The following is a 22,325-nucleotide window of genomic DNA, read 5'->3' on the forward strand; positions in this document are numbered from 1 at the left end:
GACCAAAAAACGCCGATTAGGGAAAAAACCGTGTAGCTGCAAATGTTTGCACAGTGCTAGGAGGGAGTTTCCTGAACAGTATTCTAAAAATCCTGACCAGTGGGTGTGAGCGTTGGGATGGGGGTGGGGGTTAAAGACTACTTTTTTATGTTTTTCTCGAATAACTCGAAATCTACGACTTCTAGCAAAAGTGTTTCCCGCTACAAAATTAATCTACTTTAAATTTCCCATAAAAAATATCCTACATTTTTCTTCTAGGACTAATAGTTTTTGCGTTGCAGCGGATAGAAAATAGCAAATTATCAAAAATATTGTTTTAATGGTATAAAATTAATGCATATCTTTAAATGAAGTCTGTTAAAAAACAAGTATTAAACGTGCGTACAACGTATAAGTGCAATAGAGCCGTATTAAGGGATAAATTGTGTAACAGGAGGAGGATATTAGTGTTTAACGTCCCGTCGACAACGAGGTCATTAGAGACGGAGCGCAAGCTCGGGTGAGGGAAGGATGGGGAAGGAAATCGGCCGTGCCCTTTCAAAGGAACCATCCCGGCATTTGCCTGAAGCGATTTAGGGAAATCACAGAAAACCTAAATCAGGATGGCCGGAGACGGGATTGAACCGTCGTCCTCCCGAATGCGAGTCCAGTGTGCTATAAATTGTGTAACAGCGTGAAGGGGTTGGGGATTTGTGGGGTACATGTGCGAGGGAAGGTAGGTCGCCGGATGGTGTTCATGCACTTTCATCGTTCATAGATCTGGAGATTGAAGATTGAGCAAGAAATTCCCCACTTTATGCACCCCACTACGTAACAAGAAGCAACTACCGACTGTTTCACAAAGTTATATGGGCCCTCCACACAGCGTCTTATGAATAACTGGCGATACAGTGCGCAGACATGCACAGATGTTTATTTTCAATAGTATGCGTAATACTACATGGAATACGCATATGAATTGCTAATAACACTGACACATGAAACGCATATGAGCAGAATATACGAAACTCTCTGCACACTGTTCTGCGTTACTAGAGGGGATATTGCTTCCTAGTCACACTGTGCGGCAGCTGTAGTGTTGTTCCGGGACAGGCAACTTCCTCCACTACGAGCTCAGCTCAATTTGTAGTTTACAAAGAAACTAACACCCCCCCCCCCCCCCCAAGTATTCCCTGTCCAATTCTATTATGTAAACAGACAAAATAACTTCACTGAGCTCATGTTTATGTAGTATAGTTATTTTCAGTTTATTAAGTGAGTACTTCGATTGTTAAGTGAGCTATTATGTAAAAAGCACAGCAGCTGGAGCTGTCAGTTGTCTACCACACTGAAGAGCTTTTTCCAAGTGTGGCACGCTGTCAATATGTAATCGACAATGTCGATTTAATTGTCTCTACTATCACTGTCTGAAATACTTTCCACAGCGTGAGGGATAAATGCATCATCGCAGCCTCAGCTCTCCCAATACGGGTATCTGAAAAGTCCCAAAGGATAAAATTGTATCCCTCTGCAACAAAAGTAGGTCACCTAGGTGTTGCAGAACTTCAGATATTTGAACTTAAGTCAAACAATGCATTACAGCAGATTGCCGTTCTAGACCTGAACATGATAAGTCCTATTCCATTAGACATACTCACACCCATCTTGGAAGATATACTGTGGATCTGTGGTAAGTCGCTTCACTCACTGCAGACCATTCTAGAGGTTTAAGCAGTTCCTGACTGGAATAGATATATGCAGCCTACCGGTAACATAATTAATGGGGAGACGTGCATTAACTTTCTGGTCATTCATTAATTCACCACGCAGTAACTATGATACAAGTACACGGCTCTGCAATATGCTGTCAACAATACCAGCATTACAAAGATCACTGACAACATCACACTTACGAAATGAATACTTCTCAGCCGTTGTTTGCGGGAAAGTATTTTACATAAAGGCTTAATTAACACCTGCAAAAATACTAATTCAATAAACTGAAAATAGCTCCACTACATAAACACGAGCTCATTGAAGTTATTTTGTCTACTCACATAATAGAAATGGACAGGAAATGCTGAGGAGGTATATTCTGCTTGTAAACTGAAAAACGAGCTGCGTTCGTAGTAAAATGCCGTATGACGGGCCGATGCGGAGACGTGACATTGTCAGAACAGTGGCCATAAACAGATCGTATCTGGAAAGGACCGGAGACGAATGTCACGCCTTGTCAGTAACAATCAGTTTCAACCACTTTCCGGACAATCATTGCAAAGCGAACGTGGAAATTTGGAATACAGTACCTCACAAAATGCAATTGTTCTCAGTAACAGATAAAGATGCTCGTCTTCAATGGGCCATACAACACGGAAGGTGGACAGTAGCCGACTGGAACTGTGCAGTCCGACGATTGGCGATTTTGCCTCTTTTCTGACGATACAAGATGTCGAGTGCACCGACGACTCATTAAGGTATACAGGGTGAACATTAATAAAAACACCAGAATGGTCTGGTATTCATGTCGGGAAAATGCCGAGATTGTGTTTGTGTACAGCCAAGTAGATGGAAGCGGTCGAGAGGCAGCACAGCTGTGCCAAAACAAGTACCCTCACAGACATTAACCACATCACGCAACATTTCAAGCCCTTTTTGGGCGTTTTCGTGTTCATGGGTCCTTTTAGCAGATGAACGTGCAGGGAGGCAGTGGACCGTGCATGCACCAGATTTGGAGGATCGGGTTCTACAGAATACTGAGACGAACCAAAGTACAAGCTCCAGGCAAGTGGCTCGTCAAAATGGTGTAAGCCATGGTACGACTATGTATATTCTGCATGACAACCGCTACTACCCCATCTCCTGCAACGAGTGCAAGGATTATCAGCAGCGCATTTCCCTCTACAGGAAGGATTTTGTCGATTGTTTTTGCACCAGACCATCACAGTTGTGGGATTTCTGTCATCAGTCTTCTTTACTGATGAATCAACCTGTACCGGAACTGGCATCATCAGTCAGCGTAATCGTCATCTATGGGCTACAGACAGTCCTCAGAGAATGACTGAGGCATCTCATTAGCATCCGTTCAGCATCAATGTTTGGGCAGGGATTCTTGGCGACCACGTAACTGGACTGGTTATTATTCCACAACGCCTCGACACAGGAACGTATCTGGACTTCCTGCAGAATACTCTGCATGGGCTGCTTGAGAATGTGCCTTTGGCAATACATAGGTCATGTGGTTTCTGCATGATGGGACACCACCCCACGTCCACATTACAGTTCGCTGTCACGACAACACCTTCACCAGACGTTGGAAAGGACGCGTATGCCCTGTAGTATGACCTGCTAGATCACCGGACTTAAACCCGATGGATTTTTACCTCTGAAGCATCTGAAAAGCGTTGTGTATGCTGAACCAGTTCGTGATGTGCCGACCCTTCATCATTGTGTTTACGACACCTGTGACGCTATTCGGAGAGACGCCGGAACGTACGAAAGAGTGCGGCAATCCATGAAGCGACGTGTGTACACGTGCACTGCATCCCATAGAGGCTACTTTGAACGTCTGTTGTGACGTGGCTGCGATGCAGCTCTTTACTGTGTTCTGGGACGATTTGTTCTTGTTGCACGCATAACGTCTATTTCCGAGAACATATTCATAGGACATTTTTCCCTCCATTTCCAGTTAGGAATACGTCCCTGCAGTTCGTCGGTTTAATTTAATGTTCGCCCTGTATAACCAAAAGTGTGGAGAGTGTTGCTTAGATGGGCAGTAGTTCTCTGAAGTTTTGGGATGTTTTGTAACATCACGCTACCGCGAAAATGAACTGTAACGTTTATTTCAACATTCTCGGTGACCAAGTTGCTTTTTTCTACATCTTTGTAATGAGTATGCAATGGACACTCCAGTCTTCCATGATGACAATAGCCCGTTTACAGGGCTCCATGCCGCGCGGGATTAGCCGAGCGGTCAGGGGCGCTGCAGTCATGGACTGTGCGGCTGGTCCCGGCGGAGGTTCGCGTCATCCCTCGGGCATGGGTGTGTGTGTTTGTCCTTAGGATAATTTAGGTTAAGTAGTGTGTAAGCTTAGGGACTGATGACCTTAGCAGTTAAATCCCATAAGATTTCACACACATTTGAACATTTGAACAGGGCTCCATGCGTTCGTTTCTGATTTGACAAACACTCAAGCGCCCTATAGCACCAATACTGACCTGCTAAATCACCCCATAGGAAGTGTCTGGGTCTGTTCGGGACAAGATTCTCACAATTTGGTAACTTTATGCGATCTAATCGTCACTGAGTGTTTTACAAACCTGTGGACTCTTCTTTATGAATTGAGGTCCTTGTCAGGGCTAGAGGCGGTGTTGCATGGCGTTACCCCAGTGACGTCTCCTTAGGATGTAAAAATTTTGGTCCACTGCGCTTGTTAACCCTAGAACACTACAGGGGGAGGGGGGAATGTTACATTCTTACTAAACAAACGTAAATTTTACTACTCCATATTTTATTCATAGCAAATCATAATTTACAAATGGTTCAAATGGCTCTGAGCACTATGGGACTTAACTGCTGTCGTCATCAGTCCCCTAGAACTTAGAACTACTTAAACTTAACTAACCCAAGGACAACACACACATCCATGCCCGAGGCAGGATTCGAACCTGCGACCGTAGCGGTCGCGCGGTTCCAGACTGTAGCGCCTAGAACCGCTCGGACACTCCGGCCGGCCATAAGTTACAGTTTATGCTCTAGTTATTTACATTATTATAAAGTCTCCAGTGGTATGTGACATAGAAAGTAAATACAAAATGTCCAGTTTTACACCCTACACTGACGATACGAGATTGGCAGGAACCGCGAATTGGTACCAAAAGTAATCGTAAATTTTACGAGGGTTTAGTAATTTAAAGACTGAATGTCCCGTGGAAACGATGTAGTATCGAGCTGTATACAAAACGGTACTAGATACTGTTGCACCTGCTTAAGTTGCTGTGTTGTTGTAAGCTGTTTGTTGCAGAGCTTGTTTTGCACACAGAGCCAGAGCGGCCGACCGCCCACAACGGAGCGCCACGGCCTGTGCGCTACCTGTCGGCTCGCGTCAGCGACTGCCAGCGTAAGTCCACGTCTCAGACAGCCTAGGTTGGAGCTTAGGTTGAGGTTTTGTAGTGGCTCCTGGTGTGCTGCCTAATCCGTAGTTGAAGCATCTGAAATTACGGCTAGAGGAAGATAATTGCTGTTCATTTTGTAATGGCTTAAATTGTAATGGATTACTAATGGCCCTATTAACCGTGCTTCCCAAAATAACGTTTCTCACGAAGAATATATGCTTTAATTCGGCTTCTATTTGACTGATAGAGCTGTTGGATGTCCTCCTAAGGGATATCATGCCAAACTTTGCCGAACTGGCGCGTAATATCGTTAAAATACGGAGGTGGTTGAAGACCACTCAGACTTTCGGAGCTGAGGAGAGGTCTGGCGACCTTGCTCTCCAAGGTAGGTTTTGGCAAGCACGAAGATAAGCAGAGGGACTCTCGGCAAGCTTTGTCTTGCTGAAATGTAAGCCCAGAATGGCATACCATGAAGAGCAACAAAACAGAGCGTAGAATATCGCCGAGGCGCCGTTGTGCTGTAGGGGTGCCGCAGATGACAACCAGCGGTTTCTGTTATGAAAAGAAATGGCACGCCAGACGATCACTCCTGGTTTTCGGGCCGTATGGATAGGTTAAAGTTAGATATAGTGGGAATTAGTGAAGTTCGGTGGCAGGAGGAACAAGACTTCTGGTCAGGTGACTACAGGGTTATAAACACAAAATCAAATAGGGGTAATGCAGGAGTAGGTTTAATAATGAATAAAAAAAATAGGAATGCGGGTAAGCTACTACAAACAACATAGTGAACGCATTATTGTGGCCAAGATAGATACGAAGCCCACACCTACCACAGTAGTACAAGTTTGAATGCCAACTAGCTCTGCAGATGACGAAGAAATTGATGAAATGTATGATGAGATAAAAGAAATTATTCAGATAGTGAAGGGAGATGAAAATTTAATAGTCATAGGTGACTGGAATTCGACAGTAGGAAAAGGGAGAGAAGGAAACATAGTAGGTGAATATGGATTGGGGCTAAGAAATGAAAGAGGAAGCCGCCTGGTAGAAATGTGCGCAGAGCATAACTTAATCATAGCTAACGCTTGGTTCAAGAATCATGAAAGAAGGTTGTATACATGGAAGAATCCCGGAGATACTAAAAGGTATCAGATAGATTATATAATGGTAAGACAGAGATTTAGGAACCAGGTTTTAAATTGTAGGACATTTCCAGGGGCAGATGTGGAGTCTGACCACAATCTATTGGTTATGAACTGTAGATTAAAACTGAAGAAACTGCAAAAAGGTGGGAATTTAAGTAGATGGGACCTGGATAAACTGACTAAACCAGAGGTTGTACAGAGTTTCAGAGAGAGCATAAGGGAACAATTGACAAGAATGGGGGAAAGAAATACAGTAGAAGAAGAATGGGTAACTTTGAGGGATGAAGTAGTGAAGGCAGCAGAGGATCAAATAGGTAAAAAGACGAGGGCTAGTAGAAACCCTTGGGTAACAGAAGAAATATTGAATTTAATTGACGAAAGGAGAAAATATAAAAATGCAGTAAATGAAGCAGGCAAAAAGGAATACAAACGTCTCAAAAATGAGATCGACAGGAAGTGCAAAATGGCTAAGCAGGCATGGCTAGAGGACAAATGTAATGATGTAGAGGCTTATCTCACGAGGGGTAAGATAGATACTGCCTACAGGAAAATTAAAGAGACCTTTGGAGAAAAGAGAACCACTTGTATGAATATCAAGAGCTCAGATGGAAACCCAGTTCTAACCAAAGAAGGGAAAGCAGAAAGGTGGAAGGAGTATATAGAGGGTCTATACAAGGGCGATGTACTTGAGGGCAATGTTATACAAATGGAAGAGGATGTAGGTGAAGATGAAATGGGAGATATGATACCGCGTGGAGAGTTTGATAGAGCATTGAAAGACCTGAGTCGAAACAAGGCCCCGGGAGTAGGCAACATTCCATTAGAACTAATGAAAGCCTTGGGAGAGCCAGTCCTGACAAAACTCTACCATCTGGTGAGCAAGATGTATGAGACAGGCGAAATACCCTCAGACTTCAAGAAGAATATAATAATTCTAATCCCAAAGAAGGCAGGCGTTGACAGATGTGAAAATTACCGAACTATCAGTTTAATAAGTCTGGGCTGCAAAATACTAACGCGAATTCTTTACAGACGATTGGAAAAACTGATCGAAGACGACCTCGAGGAAGATCAATTTGGATTCCGTAGAAATATGAGAACACGTGAGGCAATACTGACCCTACGACTTATTTTAGAAGCTAGATTAAGAAAAGGCAAACCTACATTTCTAGCATTTGTAGACATAGAGAAAGCTTTTGACAATGTTGACTGGAATACTCTTTTTCAAATTCTAAAGGTGGCAGGGGTAAAATACAGGGAGCGAAAGGCTATTTACAATTTGTACAGAAACCAAATGGCAGTTATAAGAGTCGAGGGCATGAAAGGGAAGCAGTGGTTGGGAAGGGGGTGAGACAGGGTTGTAGCCTCTCCCCGATGTTATTCAATCTGTATATTGAGCAAGCAGTAAAGGAAACAAAAGAAAAATTCGGAGTAGGTATTAAAATCCATGGAGAAGAAATAAAAACTTTGAGGTTCGCCGATGACATTGTAATTCTGTCAGAGACTGCAAAGGACTTGGAAGAGCAGTTGAACGGAATGGACAGTGTCTTGAAAGAAGGATATCTGATGAACATCAACAAAAGCAAAACGCGGAAAATGCAATGTAGTCGCATTAAGTCGTGTGATACTGAGGGAATTAGATTAGGAAATTAGACACTTAAAGTAGTAAAGGAGTTTTGCTATTTGGGGAGCAAAATAACTGATGATGGTCGAAGTAGAGAAGATATAAAATGTAGACTGGCAATGGCAAGGAAAGCGTTTCTGAAGAAGAGAAATTTGTTAACATCGAGTATAAATTGAAGTGTGAGGAAGTCGTTTCTGAATGTATTTGTATGGAGTGTAGCCAAGTATTGAAGTGGAACATGGACGATAAATAGTTCGGACATGAGGAGAATAGAAGCTTTCGAAATGTGGTGCTACATAAGAATGCTGAAGACTAGATGGGTAGATCACATAACTAATGAGGAGGTATTGAATAGAATTGGGGATAAGAGGAGTTTGTGGCACAACTTGACGAGAAGAAGGGACCGGTTGGTAGGACATTTTCTGAGGCATCAAGGGATCACAAATTTAGCATTGGAGGGCAGCGTGGAGGGTAAAAATCGTAGAGGGAGACCGAGAGATGAATACACTAAGCAGGTTCAGAAGGATGTAGGCTACAGTACATACTGGGAGATGAAGAAGCTTGCACAGGATAGAGTAGTATGGAGAACTGCAACAAACCAGTCTCAGGACTGAAGACCACAACAACAACAACAACAAGGCGGGCGACAGTCAGGTTGCTATCCTACTGCTGTTCTGGGCGTTTCAAGACACATCTTCGAACTGGAGTCTAACTAACTGCAGTTGAATTGTCCGCAGTGGTAATTCCCACTTCGAAATGAGCCCTGACGACCAGTGAAGACTGCCTGGAGAGGCCCTGGGTAGCAGTGGGATACCAACCTGACTGTCGCCTGCTAAACTGCTCGAGAAACAGGAGTGATCGTCTTGAGCGCCATTTCCTTTCGTTGCAAGAGCCCTTTGTCCTTTGACTGCCATCTGCAGCACCTTTACAGCACATCAGAACGTCGAAACTGCTCGAGAAACAGGAGTGATCGTCTTGAGCGCCATTTCCTTTCGTTGCAAGAGCCCTTTGTCCTTTGACTGCCATCTGCAGCACCTTTACAGCACATCAGAACGTCGATGATACTCTACACTTCGTTTTGTTAGCCTTCAAGGCAAGCCATTCCAGGCTTACATTTCAGCAAGATAAAGCCTGTCTGCACACAGTGAGAGTTTCTACTACTTGTCTTCGCGCTTGCCAAACCCTACGCTGGACAGCAAGGTAGCCGGATCTTTTTCCAACTGAGAACGTTTGGAACACTATGGAAAAGGTCCTCCGACCAGATCGGGATTTTGACGATCTAATGCACCAGTTGGACAGAATTTGGCATGATATCCCTCAAGAGGAGACCCAACAATTCTAACAGTCAATACCCAGCCGAATAACTGCTTGAAAATTGGACCAGAGGTGAGTAGTGGGGTGAAGAGAGTATGAGCGAATTTTGTTTGTGTGAGTTGCATACATTCAGGGCAAGCATACATTCAGGGTCAAACCTACTGTAATGCTAATTGGTTTATGACCCCCTGGGGGTTGATTTATGATTGCCTGGTGATAATCTGTCCTGAGAGATCGCAAACCCTCCCCCTTTCCCTCCTCCTTGTCCACCCCTCTGGCAAATGTCCAACCCTCTCCGCCCGCATCTCGTGGTCGTGCGGTAGTGTTCTCGCTTCCCACGCCCGGGTTCCCGGGTTCGATTCCCGGCGGGGTCAGGGATTTTCTCTGCCTCGTGATGGCTGGGTGTTGTGTGATGTCCTTAGGTTAGTTAGGTTTAAGTAGTTCTAAGTTCTAGGGGACTGATGACCTAAGATGTTAAGTCCCATAGTTCTCAGAGCCATTTGAACCATTTTGATCCAACCCTCTCCCTCCCCCTCGCTGACACAAGCACACTTTTGATAGCACAGTGATTCAGTAATTAATTAAACTGATCTATTAATTACCCTCCCCTTCTGAGAAATCTCCCATTTCTCCCATCCCTAGCCAGGAAAAATTGGCGAGGAAATCAAATTCAAATGGTTCAAATGGCTCTGAGCACTATGGGACTTAACTTCTGAGGTCAACAATCCCCTAGAACGTAGAACCACTTAAACCTAACTAACCTAAGGACATCACACACATCCATGCCCAAGGCAGGATTCGAACCTGCGACCGTAGCAGTCGCGCGGCTCCAGATTGTGGCACCTAGAACCGTTCAGCCACCCTTGCCGGCGCGGGAAAATCTCACAGCCTTTGCAGAGCTGTTGGTACAGAAGGTGCAAGTATTACCCTCTCCAGCAAATAGATGTCCGAACTATGTAATTACACTGCTACAGATTCGAGGTGTTGTCTTGTTGGAAAATTTTCATGCGTGTGCTCACCTTGACATTCACATGATCACATGAGCTAGTGCTCAAAGCCACCATCAAAGGACAGCATAACACAAATGGTGATCAAAAACAATTTAATATACAGGGTGATTCAAAAAGAATACCACAACTTTAAAAATTAGTATTTAATGAAAGAAACATAATATAACCTTCATTTATACATCATCACAAAGAGTATTTAAAAAGGTTTTTTTTCACTCAAAAACAAGTTCAGAGATGTTCAATATGGCCCCCTCCAGACACTCGAGCAATATCAACCCGATACTCCAACTCGTTCCACACTCTCTGTAGCATATCAGGCGTAACAGTTTGGATAGCTGCTGTTATTTCTCTTTTCAAATCATCAATGGTGGCTGGGAGAGGTGGCCGAAACACCATATCCTTAACATACCCCCATAAGAAAAAATCGCAGGGGGTAAGATCAGGGCTTCTTGGAGGCCAGTGATGAAGTGCTCTGTCACGGGCTGCCTGGCGGCCGATCCATCGCCTCGGGTAGTTGACGTTCAGGTTTCATAACTAACCTTTTTCGTAGGACTCTCCATACAGTTGATTGTGGAATTTGCAGCTCTCTGCTAGCACTGCGAGTCGATTTTCCTGGGCTGCGAACAAATGCTTGCTGGATGCGTGCTACATTTTCATCACTCGTTCTCGGCCGTCCAGAACTTTTCCCTTTGCACAAACACCCATTCTCTGTAAACTGTTTATACCAACGTTTAATACACCACCTATCAGGAGGTTTAACACCATACTTCGTTCGAAATGCACGCTGAACAACTGTCGTCGATTCACTTCTGCCGTACTCAATAACACAAAAAGCTTTCTGTTGAGTGGTCGCCATCTTAGCATCAACTAACGCTGACGCCTAGTCAACAGCGCCTCAAGCGAACAAATGTACAACTAAATGAAACTTTATAGCTTCCTTAATTCGCCGACAGATAGTGCTTAGCTCTGCCTTTTGTCGTTGCAGAGTTTTAAATTCCTAAAGTTGTGGTATTCTTTTTGAATCACCCTGTATGTTAATGAGGGCTATGAGAATTAGCAGGGTGAAAACAGAGTATATGTGTAGAAAGGATGCCAAAGATCTATATATTAATCTGCAAGGAAAACAACTGATGCTGGTCAAGAAATTTAAATACTTAAGCTCTTACATGCAATGTGATGGATGACTGGAGGCCGAAATACAGCACAGGATAAATAGTGGATGGATGAGCTGGAGGAAACTGAGCGGATTACTGTGTGATAAGAAGGTCAGCTGCAGAATGAAAGGATAGCTTTACAAGTCTGTGGTGAGGCCTGCGATGCTGTATAGTGCAGAAACTTGGCCAATTACAAAAGCCCAAGAGAAAAAGATGGAAGTGGCAGAAATGAGAAAGTTAAGATGGATGAGTGGGGTGACATGAAAGGAAAAAAATGGCTCCAAGCACTATGGGACTTAACATCTGAGGTCATCAGTCTCCTAGAAAAATGGTTCAAATGGCTCTGAGCACTATGGGACTTAACTGCTGTGGTCATCAGTCCCCTAGAACTAAGAACTACTTAAACCTATCTAACCTAAGGACAACACACACATCCATGCTCGAGGCAGGATTAGAACCTGCGACTGTAGCAGTCGCGCGGTTCCGGACTGAAGCACCTAGAGCCCTCGGCCACCATGGCCGGCGACACAAACGGTTAGACTAACGAATGAATACGTTAAGAGAACAGTGAAAGTGGGGCCCATAGGGAAGAAGATCCAAGGAAGTAGGCAAAATGGTATGGACATGTGCAGAGAAGAGGGGTGTATTACATGGGGAGAAGAGTTGAACACCTAGAAATAAGGATCAAGGAGAAGAGGAAGACCGAAACTGAGATGGAAAGACAACGTAGCAGGAGACCTACGGGAGAAAGGATGGCTCAGAGAAGAAGCACTGGATAGACATTTATGGAAGAGAAGGATCCAGCCGACCCCACATGACGTGGGAAAAGGCTGAGATGATGATGATGGTGATGATTGTGAATGAGGGCTATGGTTTCCGGTCAGTAAACAATTAAGCTCTTGATTAATTAACTTATTAAAATCCAAGTGACCTTAATGTCTGTAGCATGCAATGCTTACTTAGATGCTGAAAGCGTGATCTCATAATCACTGGAGAACCAAAGGACAATAGCACTCTCCAGTGTAACTCTGATTGGCCGTACATGCCTGGCTTTGCATGTGAGTGATTGATTCCTGTACATTACTACTGCATTTTTTAATTATAAGTTGTGCTAGCTTCCTTATCCTAGCAACATAAGGTGCTGTGAACTACAGCAAATTGAAACTGTTTTTTTTTTTTTTTTGTATGTTGGTGGTATAGATCTTATGTGACTGGAAATACGCGATCCAAAAATGCCTATAGACGAATAAGGTTTATCAAACATAGAATGGAATGACGTATAATTAAAACCACAGTAAAACGACAGCCATTTTCACAGAAAAAATTGAAGTACACTAAGAGTTCATCAAAAAATCGCAAAATTCGTTCTAGTCATGATCTCCAGCTCGCAACAAATACACTACGTGATCAGAAGTATTCAGTTACCTGTTAGTGGACATTAATATGGGTATGTGCACTATTCCCATTTATGACGCCTTGAACTCTGTGGGGGTCACTTTCAATTAGGTGTCTGAATGTCTGTGGAGCAATGGTAGCCCATTCTTCCTCAAGAGCCGGAAAAAAAAAAAAGGCAGTGATGTTGGACGCTGGGTTCTGGATCGAAGTCGGCGTTCTAACTCATCCAAAAGGCGTGAAGTCAGCGCTCTAACTCATCCAAAAGGCGTTGCATTGTGTTGAGGTCGGAACTCGGCACTGGCCAGTCCATTTCAGGAATGTTATTGTCCACAAACCATTGCCTCGCAGATGCCATTTTCTGACGCCATTTTCTGATGCCATTTTCAGATGCCATTTTCATGCTGATACAAACAATCATCACCTCCGAACTATTTGTCTGCTGTATGCAATACTTAAAGCTGTAAAATGTTGGTTCAAATGGCTCTGAGCACTATGGGACTTAACTGCTGAGGTCATCAGTCCCCTAGAACTTAGTACTACTTAAACCTAACTAACCTAAGGACATCACACACATCCGTGCCCGAGGCAGGATTCGAACCTGCGACCGTAGCGGTCATGCGTTCCAGACTGTAGCGCTTAGAACCGCACGGCCATTCCGGCCGGCGCTGTAAAATGTGTTCATTTCCTTCCTCATTTGGCGTTTATTTATGCGCTGAAAGGGGATCACACCCTAAGCAACAAAAATACCCCCGTGGCGTATCACAACCTCCTCCGTACTTCACTGTTGGCACTACAAATAATGATAGGTAATGTTCGCCAGGCATTCACGAAACCCAAACCCTTCCGTTGGATTGTCACAAGGTAGAGCATGATTGACCACTCCAGATTACTCGTCTCCAGTCATCCGCGGTCCAGCGGCATCGCTCCTTGCACCACCTCAGTCATCGCTTAGAATCGACTAGAGATAAGTGTGGCTTATGAGCAGCTGCTCGACAATTGTACCTCATTCCCTCCGCACAGATATTGTGCTAGCTGAAATTATGGCAGCACCTTGGAACTCGAGAGCTCATACGACTTTTTACAACTGTCCTCCACAATATTCGACACACCCTGTCCGTCAGTACACGATTTAGCAGTGCTGGTTCCTTCGCGTTTACACTTCACAATCATATCGTCAACAGTCGACTTAGGAAGCTTTAGAAGGGCTTAAATATCCCTCGTGTATCTGTTACTCAGGTGACATCCAATGATTAGTCCACGTTCGAAGTGCCGGCCGGCCGCTTCAGTCCGGAACCGCGCTGCTGCTACAGTCGCAGGTCCGAATCCTGCCTCGGGCATGGATGTGTGTGATGTCCTTAGGTTAGTTGGGTTTGAAGTAGTTCTAAGTCTAGGGGACTGATGACCTCAGATGAGAAGTCCGATAGTGCTTGGAGCCATTTGATTTTCCACGTTCGAAGTCACAGAGCTCTCCTGGCGAGCCAATTCTGCTGTTACTACTTGTCTAATGACAACACAGTACTCCTCGCCTGTTTTTATGGCTGGCGGGTCCGCCACTCGTGACATCTGGTAGTCAATTCCACGTAACACAGAGACGCCAGGTGCTTTTGATCAGATAACGTGAGTGAAAACGTTTCCAGGCTAATACAACTTCATTGCTGGTTAAAAGCGTTGTTTGTTTATATTCCATCTCGAGCTACAGTTAAACTTTCTTTACATCAGTTGAGTAAATCAGAAAAGCGTTTCTTGTATTTTGGGGTTGTCCTTAACATTCTTTTTCGATCCGAAATCGCTGTTAACTAGTAGTGTTTTATGAGGGACACTTGTAGGACGTTCCCATGTGACGGTAGTTAATCTGTTTCTAATTGGGGAGATGAAATCAGACAAGATGAGAGGAAACGCTATGTGCATCGAAGAACCATCAATATCCGACGCAACTAGTTGTAGGGAATTTTGGCACTGGAATTCAGATCCAGGAATGTACCGAACGAAAAGGTACGACTCCTTCCTCTAAAATGTTATGGACGAAGCAGTATCTGTTAAAAATTCCTGCTGTTTAGCATAGTCTAGCTGGTCGATAATATTTTAGCCAGATCGATCACCAATGCACCACTCTAGTCACTTACTGCGTACACGGAGTCTTTTTAAGCCGAGATTAGCGACTCCAGTCCGACGAAGCAAACTATAGACAGACACTACACACGTGGAACAACATGATGTTCAAAATACCCTTTATTCTCTGAAGCGCAGCAGTAAATGTTTGTTCCTTGGCATACCAGTTTTCCAGGCGTGTAGCCGACACGAGTGGATGGACGAAAAGCAACTTGGTTGATTCAGGGGAGGGGACCAAACAGCGAGATCATCTGTCCCGAGAAGCAACTGCCCACCTTCGTCCCTCAGGAAGAAGTACCCGTAAAATGATATATGACTCCTTACAAGCGTCTCTTCGAGTCAGTGTCGTGACGTTAAGCTTCCATTTTAGCCCATGACAGCTTCATGAACAATAATGATGTAAGATTTCGTCGTATTGCACTGACGGGGAAAAAAAAAATCGATCCACCAAGAAGAAGTTGTGCGACACAAACGAAAGTTGGTAGGCGTGTTTCTACATCTGAAAGGTTTTGTCTACTCAAATGTCGCACCAGTCGCATAAGATTTTAACAGATTTTCTGATGCCTTGACCACACCTTTTTATTATTTCCAAAATCACCTTACGCGTTTCGATATTCCGCAATTTTCAAAAGCAGTGTTGCCTCAATCATATAAAATTAATCATTAGATACATTTTATCGAACGAACAATTTACACTACTGGCCATTAAAATTGCTACACCACGAAGAGACGTGCTACAAACGCGAAATTTAACCGACAGGAAGAAGATGCAAATGATTAACTTTTCAGAGCATTCACACCAGGTTGGCGCCGGTGGCGACACCTACAACGTGCTGACATGAGGAAAGTTTCCAACCGATTTCTCATACACAAGCAGCAGTTGACCGGCGTTGCCTGGTGAAATGTTGTTGTGATGCCTCGTGTAAGGAAGAGAAATGCGTACCATCACGTTTCCGACTTTGATAAAGGTCGGATTGTAGCCTATCGCGATTGAGGTTTATCGTATCGCGACATTGCTGCTCGCGTTGGTCGAGATCCAATGACTGTTAGCAGAATATGGAATAAGTGGGTTCAGGAAGGTAATACGGAACGCCGTGCTGGATCCCAACGGCCTCGTATCACAAGCAGTCGAGATGACGGGCATCTTATCCGCATGGCTGTAACGGATCGTGCAGCCACGTCTCGATCCCTGAGTCAACAGATGGGGACGTTTGCAAGACAACAACCATCTGCACGAACAGTTCGACGATGTTTGCAGCAGCATGGACTATCAGGTCGGAGACCATGGCTGCGGTTGCCCTTGACGCTGCATCACAGACAGGAGCGTCTGCGATGGTGAACTCAACGACAAACCTGGGTGCGCGAATGGCAAAACGTCATTTTTTCGGATGAATCCAGGTTCTGTTTACAGCATCATGATGGTCGCATCCGTGTTTGGCGACATCGCGGTGAACGCACATTGGAAGCGTGTATTCGTCATCGCCATACCGGCGTATCATCCGGCGTGATGGTATAGGGTACCATTGGTTACACGTCTCGGTCATCTCTTGTTCGTATTGACGGCACTTTGAACAGTGGACGTTACATTCCAGATGTGTTACGACCCGTGGCTCTACCCTTCATTCGATCCCTGCGAAACCGTACCTTTCAGCAGGATAATGCACGACGGCATGTTGCACGTCCTGTACGGGCCTTTCTGGATACAGAAAATGTTCGACTGCTGCCCTGGCCAGCACATTCTCCAGACGTGTGGCCTATGGTGGCCGAGCAACTGGCTGTCGCAATACGCCAGTCACTACTCTTGATGAACTGTGGTATCGTGTTGAAGCTGCATGGGCAGCTGTACCTGTACACGCCATCCAAGCTGTAGTTGACTCAATGCCCAGGCGTATCAAGGCCGTTATTACGACTAGAGGTGGTTGTTCTGGGTACTGATTTCTCAGGATCTATGCACCCAAATTGCGTGAAAATGGTATCATATGTCAGTTCTAGCATAACATATTTGTCCAACGAATATCCGTTTATCATTTGCATTTCTTCTTGGAGTAGCAGTTTTAATGGCCAGTAGTGTAATACGATTGGCATAGTACTGCCTTTTAAAATGATGGAATGTCGAAACGCGTAAGGTGATTTTGGAAATTATAAAAAAGAAAGTGTGGTCAAGACACCAGAGAAGTTATTAAAATCTGATGAGACTGCTGCGACATTTGAGTATACATAATCTTTCAGATGTAGAAACACGCCTATCAACTGCCGTTATGTCCCACAAAAAGTTCGAAAAAGTGTTTGTGGTGGAGAAGAAGACACATTAGAGTTTATGCTTTTTTAGTAGTACTGAAGAACATAATACTTCATTACACTGTTAGGAATTGTACGATTAAATCGGCAAGGTTTAACTGCTGTCCAGGTATCGTGACGAGATCTTGGGACCTAATGTGCGGTTGCTGCGAGGTGCTGTGTGCCCATACTATGTATTGATGGACGGTAATGCTCGACCTCATGGAGCAAACGTGGTTGATGCTTTCTTGGAAACGGAAGATATTGCACGCATGACGTGGCCTGCTCCCTCTCCCGATTTGAATCCCATAGAGCACGTCTGGAATGCACTAGGGCCACGGGTTGCATCACGTCAGCATTCACCAACTTCTCTCCAAGACTTGCGAACAGCGCTGCAAGAGGAATGGGCATTATTGCCTCAACATGAGATTGATGACATCATTCACAGCATGCTCGATCGTTTATCATGCCTGTATTGCTGCCAGACGTGGTCACACACCATACTGAACGCATTAACCAGTTGTCGGAATGTGTGTGTAAATCTGTTAAGTTGGAAAAAACGAAGAACATTTTTGTATACCGTTATGCATGTTGTAGCTGTTTACGTTCTGTATTCTTTATACTGTTTCTACTTTAATATCATCTGATTATACTGTTTTGTGACAAAATAAACGCAACCTTGCAAAATTTCGGTTTGTTGCTTTAATTTTTGACACCAGTGTGTGAACAGATTCATAGAAAAATGAAAACTGGTCTTCACGATAAAAGAAAAACAGTCAGGAACAAAGACAACCACATATCACTTTGCGAAAAGGAAGACATCCTGAAACAGTCGCATCACAAGTTTATACTCAAACGACACAAGTTCGAGTCCCGGCCCGGATAATCTAGGAGGTTTCAAAACTGCCCATACTCCGCTGTAAAATGGAAGATTCATTCTGGAAACAATACCATAGGCGGCTGGTAAGCAATCTCATCGCAGTATCCTTTCTTTCACAAGTACTGGTAACATAAGATATGCTGGAGAACTTCTGCTAGTACCTCTCCCCTACATTCCAAACTTCACATAAGTGAAGCTGTAAGGTCGGGTTGTGATTCGTACCTGGATGGCTCAGGCGCTAAGAACATTTCTCGCGAAAAGTAATGTTCTGGGTTCGAGTCCCAGCCTAGTTCACAGTTGTAATCTTCTACGAAACTTCAAAACAACGCACACTCCGCGGCAGAGTTAGAATCGTTCTAAGAATATGTAAACAAGTAAGTAGTAGCAATCTTTTATTCTCTCTCTAGAAAACGACACACGCGCACACACACATACACAATGAACCCTAAGTTAACCGGTCTTTTTGTCTTAGCTCTCCCCAAGGAACATTAAAATCTATAGAGGAGTCAGTACTAGACCTAAGCTTATTACGAGTAATCTACAGCTCAGACTGCCAACGGTCTTTGTCTTTTACAGTTTTCGGTATCTTTATATACAGAGTGTCTCTCCTAAGAGTACTCAGGTGCGTTTTCTCCATTGTTTCGGCAGATTTTTATAATTTCGTTTTTGTAACGTGGGGCTGGAGTCAGCCCAAACAAATGCTGCTCATCATGTCTTTCAAGCGATGCCTATTGTTTGTTTCCCATTACAAATAAAATTATTTTCAAAGCGGAATTTTACATGCCCATTCGATAGAGTGGTCTCAAATTAGTCAAGGGCGATATTCGTTTTATCGCTATGTATTAACAGTAACAGTAAAACCACGACAAATAACTAGCATTGACAGCACTGCACTGACTGCCAAGGCCAAGCAGCAGCGCTGCTTAGTCGCTGCTGGAGTACTCGCTATTCTTCGGTTTTTTACTGTTACTGTTAATACATAACGATAAAACGCACTAGTGTAATTTGGGAGTGCTCTGTCGAGTGGCCACGAAAATTCCGCCTAGAAAACCATCTTATTTGTAATAGGAGACAAACCGACGCGTTCCGTCGACAATGGGCGCCAGCTGAAAGACATGATGAGCAGTATGTGCCTGGGCTGACTCGAGATACACTTCGCAAAAACTAAATTACAAATATGTGCTGTAATGCCGGAGAAAACGTGCCTGACGACTCTTAGGAGGGACATCCTGCATAAATGCACTCATAATCAGTGTGAGACCAGAATATGTACTTCAAACATTCTCATTACTGTCTTTCCCCATTGTTGTTGTTGTGGTCTTCAGTCCTGAGACTGATTGTGGTCAGAGTCCACATCTGCTCCTGGAAATGTCTTACAATTTAAAACCTGGTTCCTAAATCTCTGTCTTACCATTATATAATCTATCTGATACCTTCTAGTATCTCCAGGATTCTTCCATGTATACAACCTTCTTTTATGATTCTTGAACCAAGTGTTAGCTATGATTAAGTTATGTTCTGTGCAAAATTCTACCAGACGGCTCCCTCTTTCATTTCTCACCTCCAATCCATGTTCACCTACTACGTTTCCTTCTCTCCCTTTTCCTACTGTCGAATTCCAGTCACCCATGACTATTAAATTTTCGCCTCCCTTCACTACCTGAATAATTTCTTTTATCTCATCATACATTTCATCAATTTCTTCATCATCTGCAGAGCTAGTTGGCACATAAACTTGTACTTCTGTAGTAGGCATGGGCTTCGTGTCTATCTTGGTCACAATAGTGCGTTCACTATGTTGTTTGTAGTAGCTTACCCGCACTCCTATTTTTTTATTCATTATTAAACCTACTCCTGCATTACCCCTATTTGATTTTGTATTTATCACCCTGTATTCACCTGACCAAAAGTCTTGTTCCTCCTGCCACCGAACTTCACTAATTCCCACTATATCTAACTTTAACCTATCCATTTCCCTTTTTAAATTTTCTAACCTACCTGCCCGATTAAGGGATCTGACATTCCACGCTCCGATCCGTAGAACGCCAGTTTTCTTTCTCTTGATAGCGTTTACAAAAATTATAATGTGATCATACCGTCATAGCACAACGAAATTAAATGTGTGAGAGCAGGAGTCTATCATGCCATGTTTCTGAGAAGAGGGGACAGAAATATTGGAATACTCAAGCCACATGAAACTCAGAATAGTAAGCATTGCCATTTGCAGAGCTTATAATGATTTGGATTTTGAATAGTGGAACGCCGTTGAATCCGTCTCTTTTAGAACTACTGTACTAGTAGCAGAAATTTGAAAAAGCCAAGTTGATACCGACTAATATAGCTATGAAAACAAACTGCACGTTATTTAGTGACGACGTTTTTACCGTTCATTCGGGTGAAAACAGGTGTACGATATCTTAAACGGCTAATGAAATATCTGAGGTGAACAGATTACGTGAAGCACCCTGCATAAGGACGCCTCCGTGAAAGACATCGTTGCCATATTCCAGAAATGACATCTCCCTACAGGAAAGTAAATAGAACAACAACGATTGAAGACTCAATTTTCGCAGGAGTGCGGCCTCGTTTTCCTATTTCATTAAGTCCGGTGTTATGATAATGGATTGTTGCACGATACGCCCTGCTGCCCCATGGTCATAGAGCCCAGTGCTCGTATGATAAAACGATAATCAAACAAAAGCAGATGGCTGGCTGTTTGCGTTGCAGTAAACAGAGATGAGCGCTCATGGAAAGAGTTTATGTTCCAAGTTAGTACAACAAGTGACAGGCAACTGTTAATACGCTTACTGACATTAACCAAGTGATACAAATAAGTGGAAAATGCCCTTCAGTAAACAAGATTAATACAGAATAGTATAGCGAAACTGAAAGAAATAACTAAACTGTTTGAAGATGACAAATGTTTTGTGCGCTTTTCAGCAGAAAATGCAGCCAATATTTCATGTTTTCTTCGTTTATATAGGCGTGGTGTCTGTGTAATTACTTGAAATATTTTAAATACGTCTATGCAACTACTCAAATACAAATCTATTTTACCATAAGCGTTTCCCTTAATTGGTTTAAAACATAGCCATTGGTCGGGAATAAAAAAGTTATTTATAATTCTGGTTTGTCTGTAGTTCTAAAAACAGTTCGATTCGTAAGTTACTGAAGTATTATATTTGACTTACTGCATTTCCATACGTTTTCTGCTTGGATCCGGAAGTGTCGTCTGCATGCACATCTGCCAGTTACTCCTGCCTTTGACAGTGGTCGTTTCAGCCTATTTTCACCTTCATTTTCAGCGCCTCAGTCGTGGTTTACGTCAGTAAATGTGTGGTACACCAAGTGGAAGTGGAAACAGGCCAGAGGCAAAATGGTAGATAAGAGTATGTTTGACTCCAGACCGCTGACGATGTTTAAAACCAATTAAAGGAAATGCATGTGGTAGAACAAATTATATTAAACGTTTATGATGAAGTAAATACGTATTTTTAGTAAACGCATATACTGATTTAAATGTAATTTAATATGTAACTTTCTCTTTTATTTAGTGTTTCTTTGGAAAGTGTAACACTGAATTCGATTAGCAAATAAGCAATAGACAGTGCGCGATGAGCTCGCTGGGTAGCCGACAAGATGGTCAATTTCGACACAGTGTTGGCCTGTTATCACGTTGGTCAACAGTTACACTTCAATCTACTGCAATACGCGTAACACCAGTTAACTTTAAACTTGGCTTACACTGTTAAAAACAGGTATCATCACATGTACCCCCTCTTTTAATACAAAGATAGTTCTAAGTAATTTACGGAATTTTTTTCAATGTGACAACGAACACAAAATTTCCTCGAACCCATTTCGTAAGTTTGTATTTATGGCGAGACATTACCATTTGTGTTGAGCGTGCTCTGTGGTGTAATAGCCAGTTATGCGCTATCTGCTGACTTACGTACACGAAGATAAAACACTTTGTTATTTTTGCGTACTTTTTACATCTACACACATATTCCGCAAGCTACCCTATGGTGCATGGCGGAGGGTCCTGTGTACCAACATCAGTCATTTCTTTTACTGTTCCACTCACAAATAGAGAGAGGGAAAAATACTGTGTATATGGCTCCATTCGAGCCGTAATTTCTCTTATCTTCGTGGTTCTCACATGAACTTTACATTGGCGGCAGCAGAATCGTTCTGCAATCGACTTTAAATGCCGGGTCTCTAAATTTTCTCAATAGTGTTTCGGGAAAAGAACGTCGTCTTCCCTCCAGGGTTGACGGCTAGACTCTTAATGATCAACAAGGTGCTCTTGGTTGACAAATGATA

At 43.4% G+C, this 22,325-nt stretch overlaps 1 protein-coding gene across 2 annotated transcripts in view; it reads left to right on the forward strand.

The window, feature by feature from the left end:
* The window catches only part of LOC126183602 (glucose-6-phosphate 1-dehydrogenase), a 288,517-nt gene that overhangs the window by 40,504 nt on the left and 225,688 nt on the right, over window positions 1-22,325 (forward strand). Inside the window, exon 2 of one of the 2 annotated variants that reach the window (XM_049925707.1) lies at window positions 5,019-5,096. The exons of the other annotated variant lie outside the window; for it this stretch is intronic. Within the exon in view, the coding sequence (XP_049781664.1) occupies window positions 5,019-5,096 (78 nt within the window). The remainder of the gene's footprint in view (window positions 1-5,018; window positions 5,097-22,325) is intronic. 2 annotated transcript variants of the gene reach the window in all.

The sequence above is a fragment of the Schistocerca cancellata genome, chromosome 4 (genome assembly GCF_023864275.1).
Source record: "Schistocerca cancellata isolate TAMUIC-IGC-003103 chromosome 4, iqSchCanc2.1, whole genome shotgun sequence".
NCBI lineage: Eukaryota > Metazoa > Arthropoda > Insecta > Orthoptera > Acrididae > Schistocerca > Schistocerca cancellata.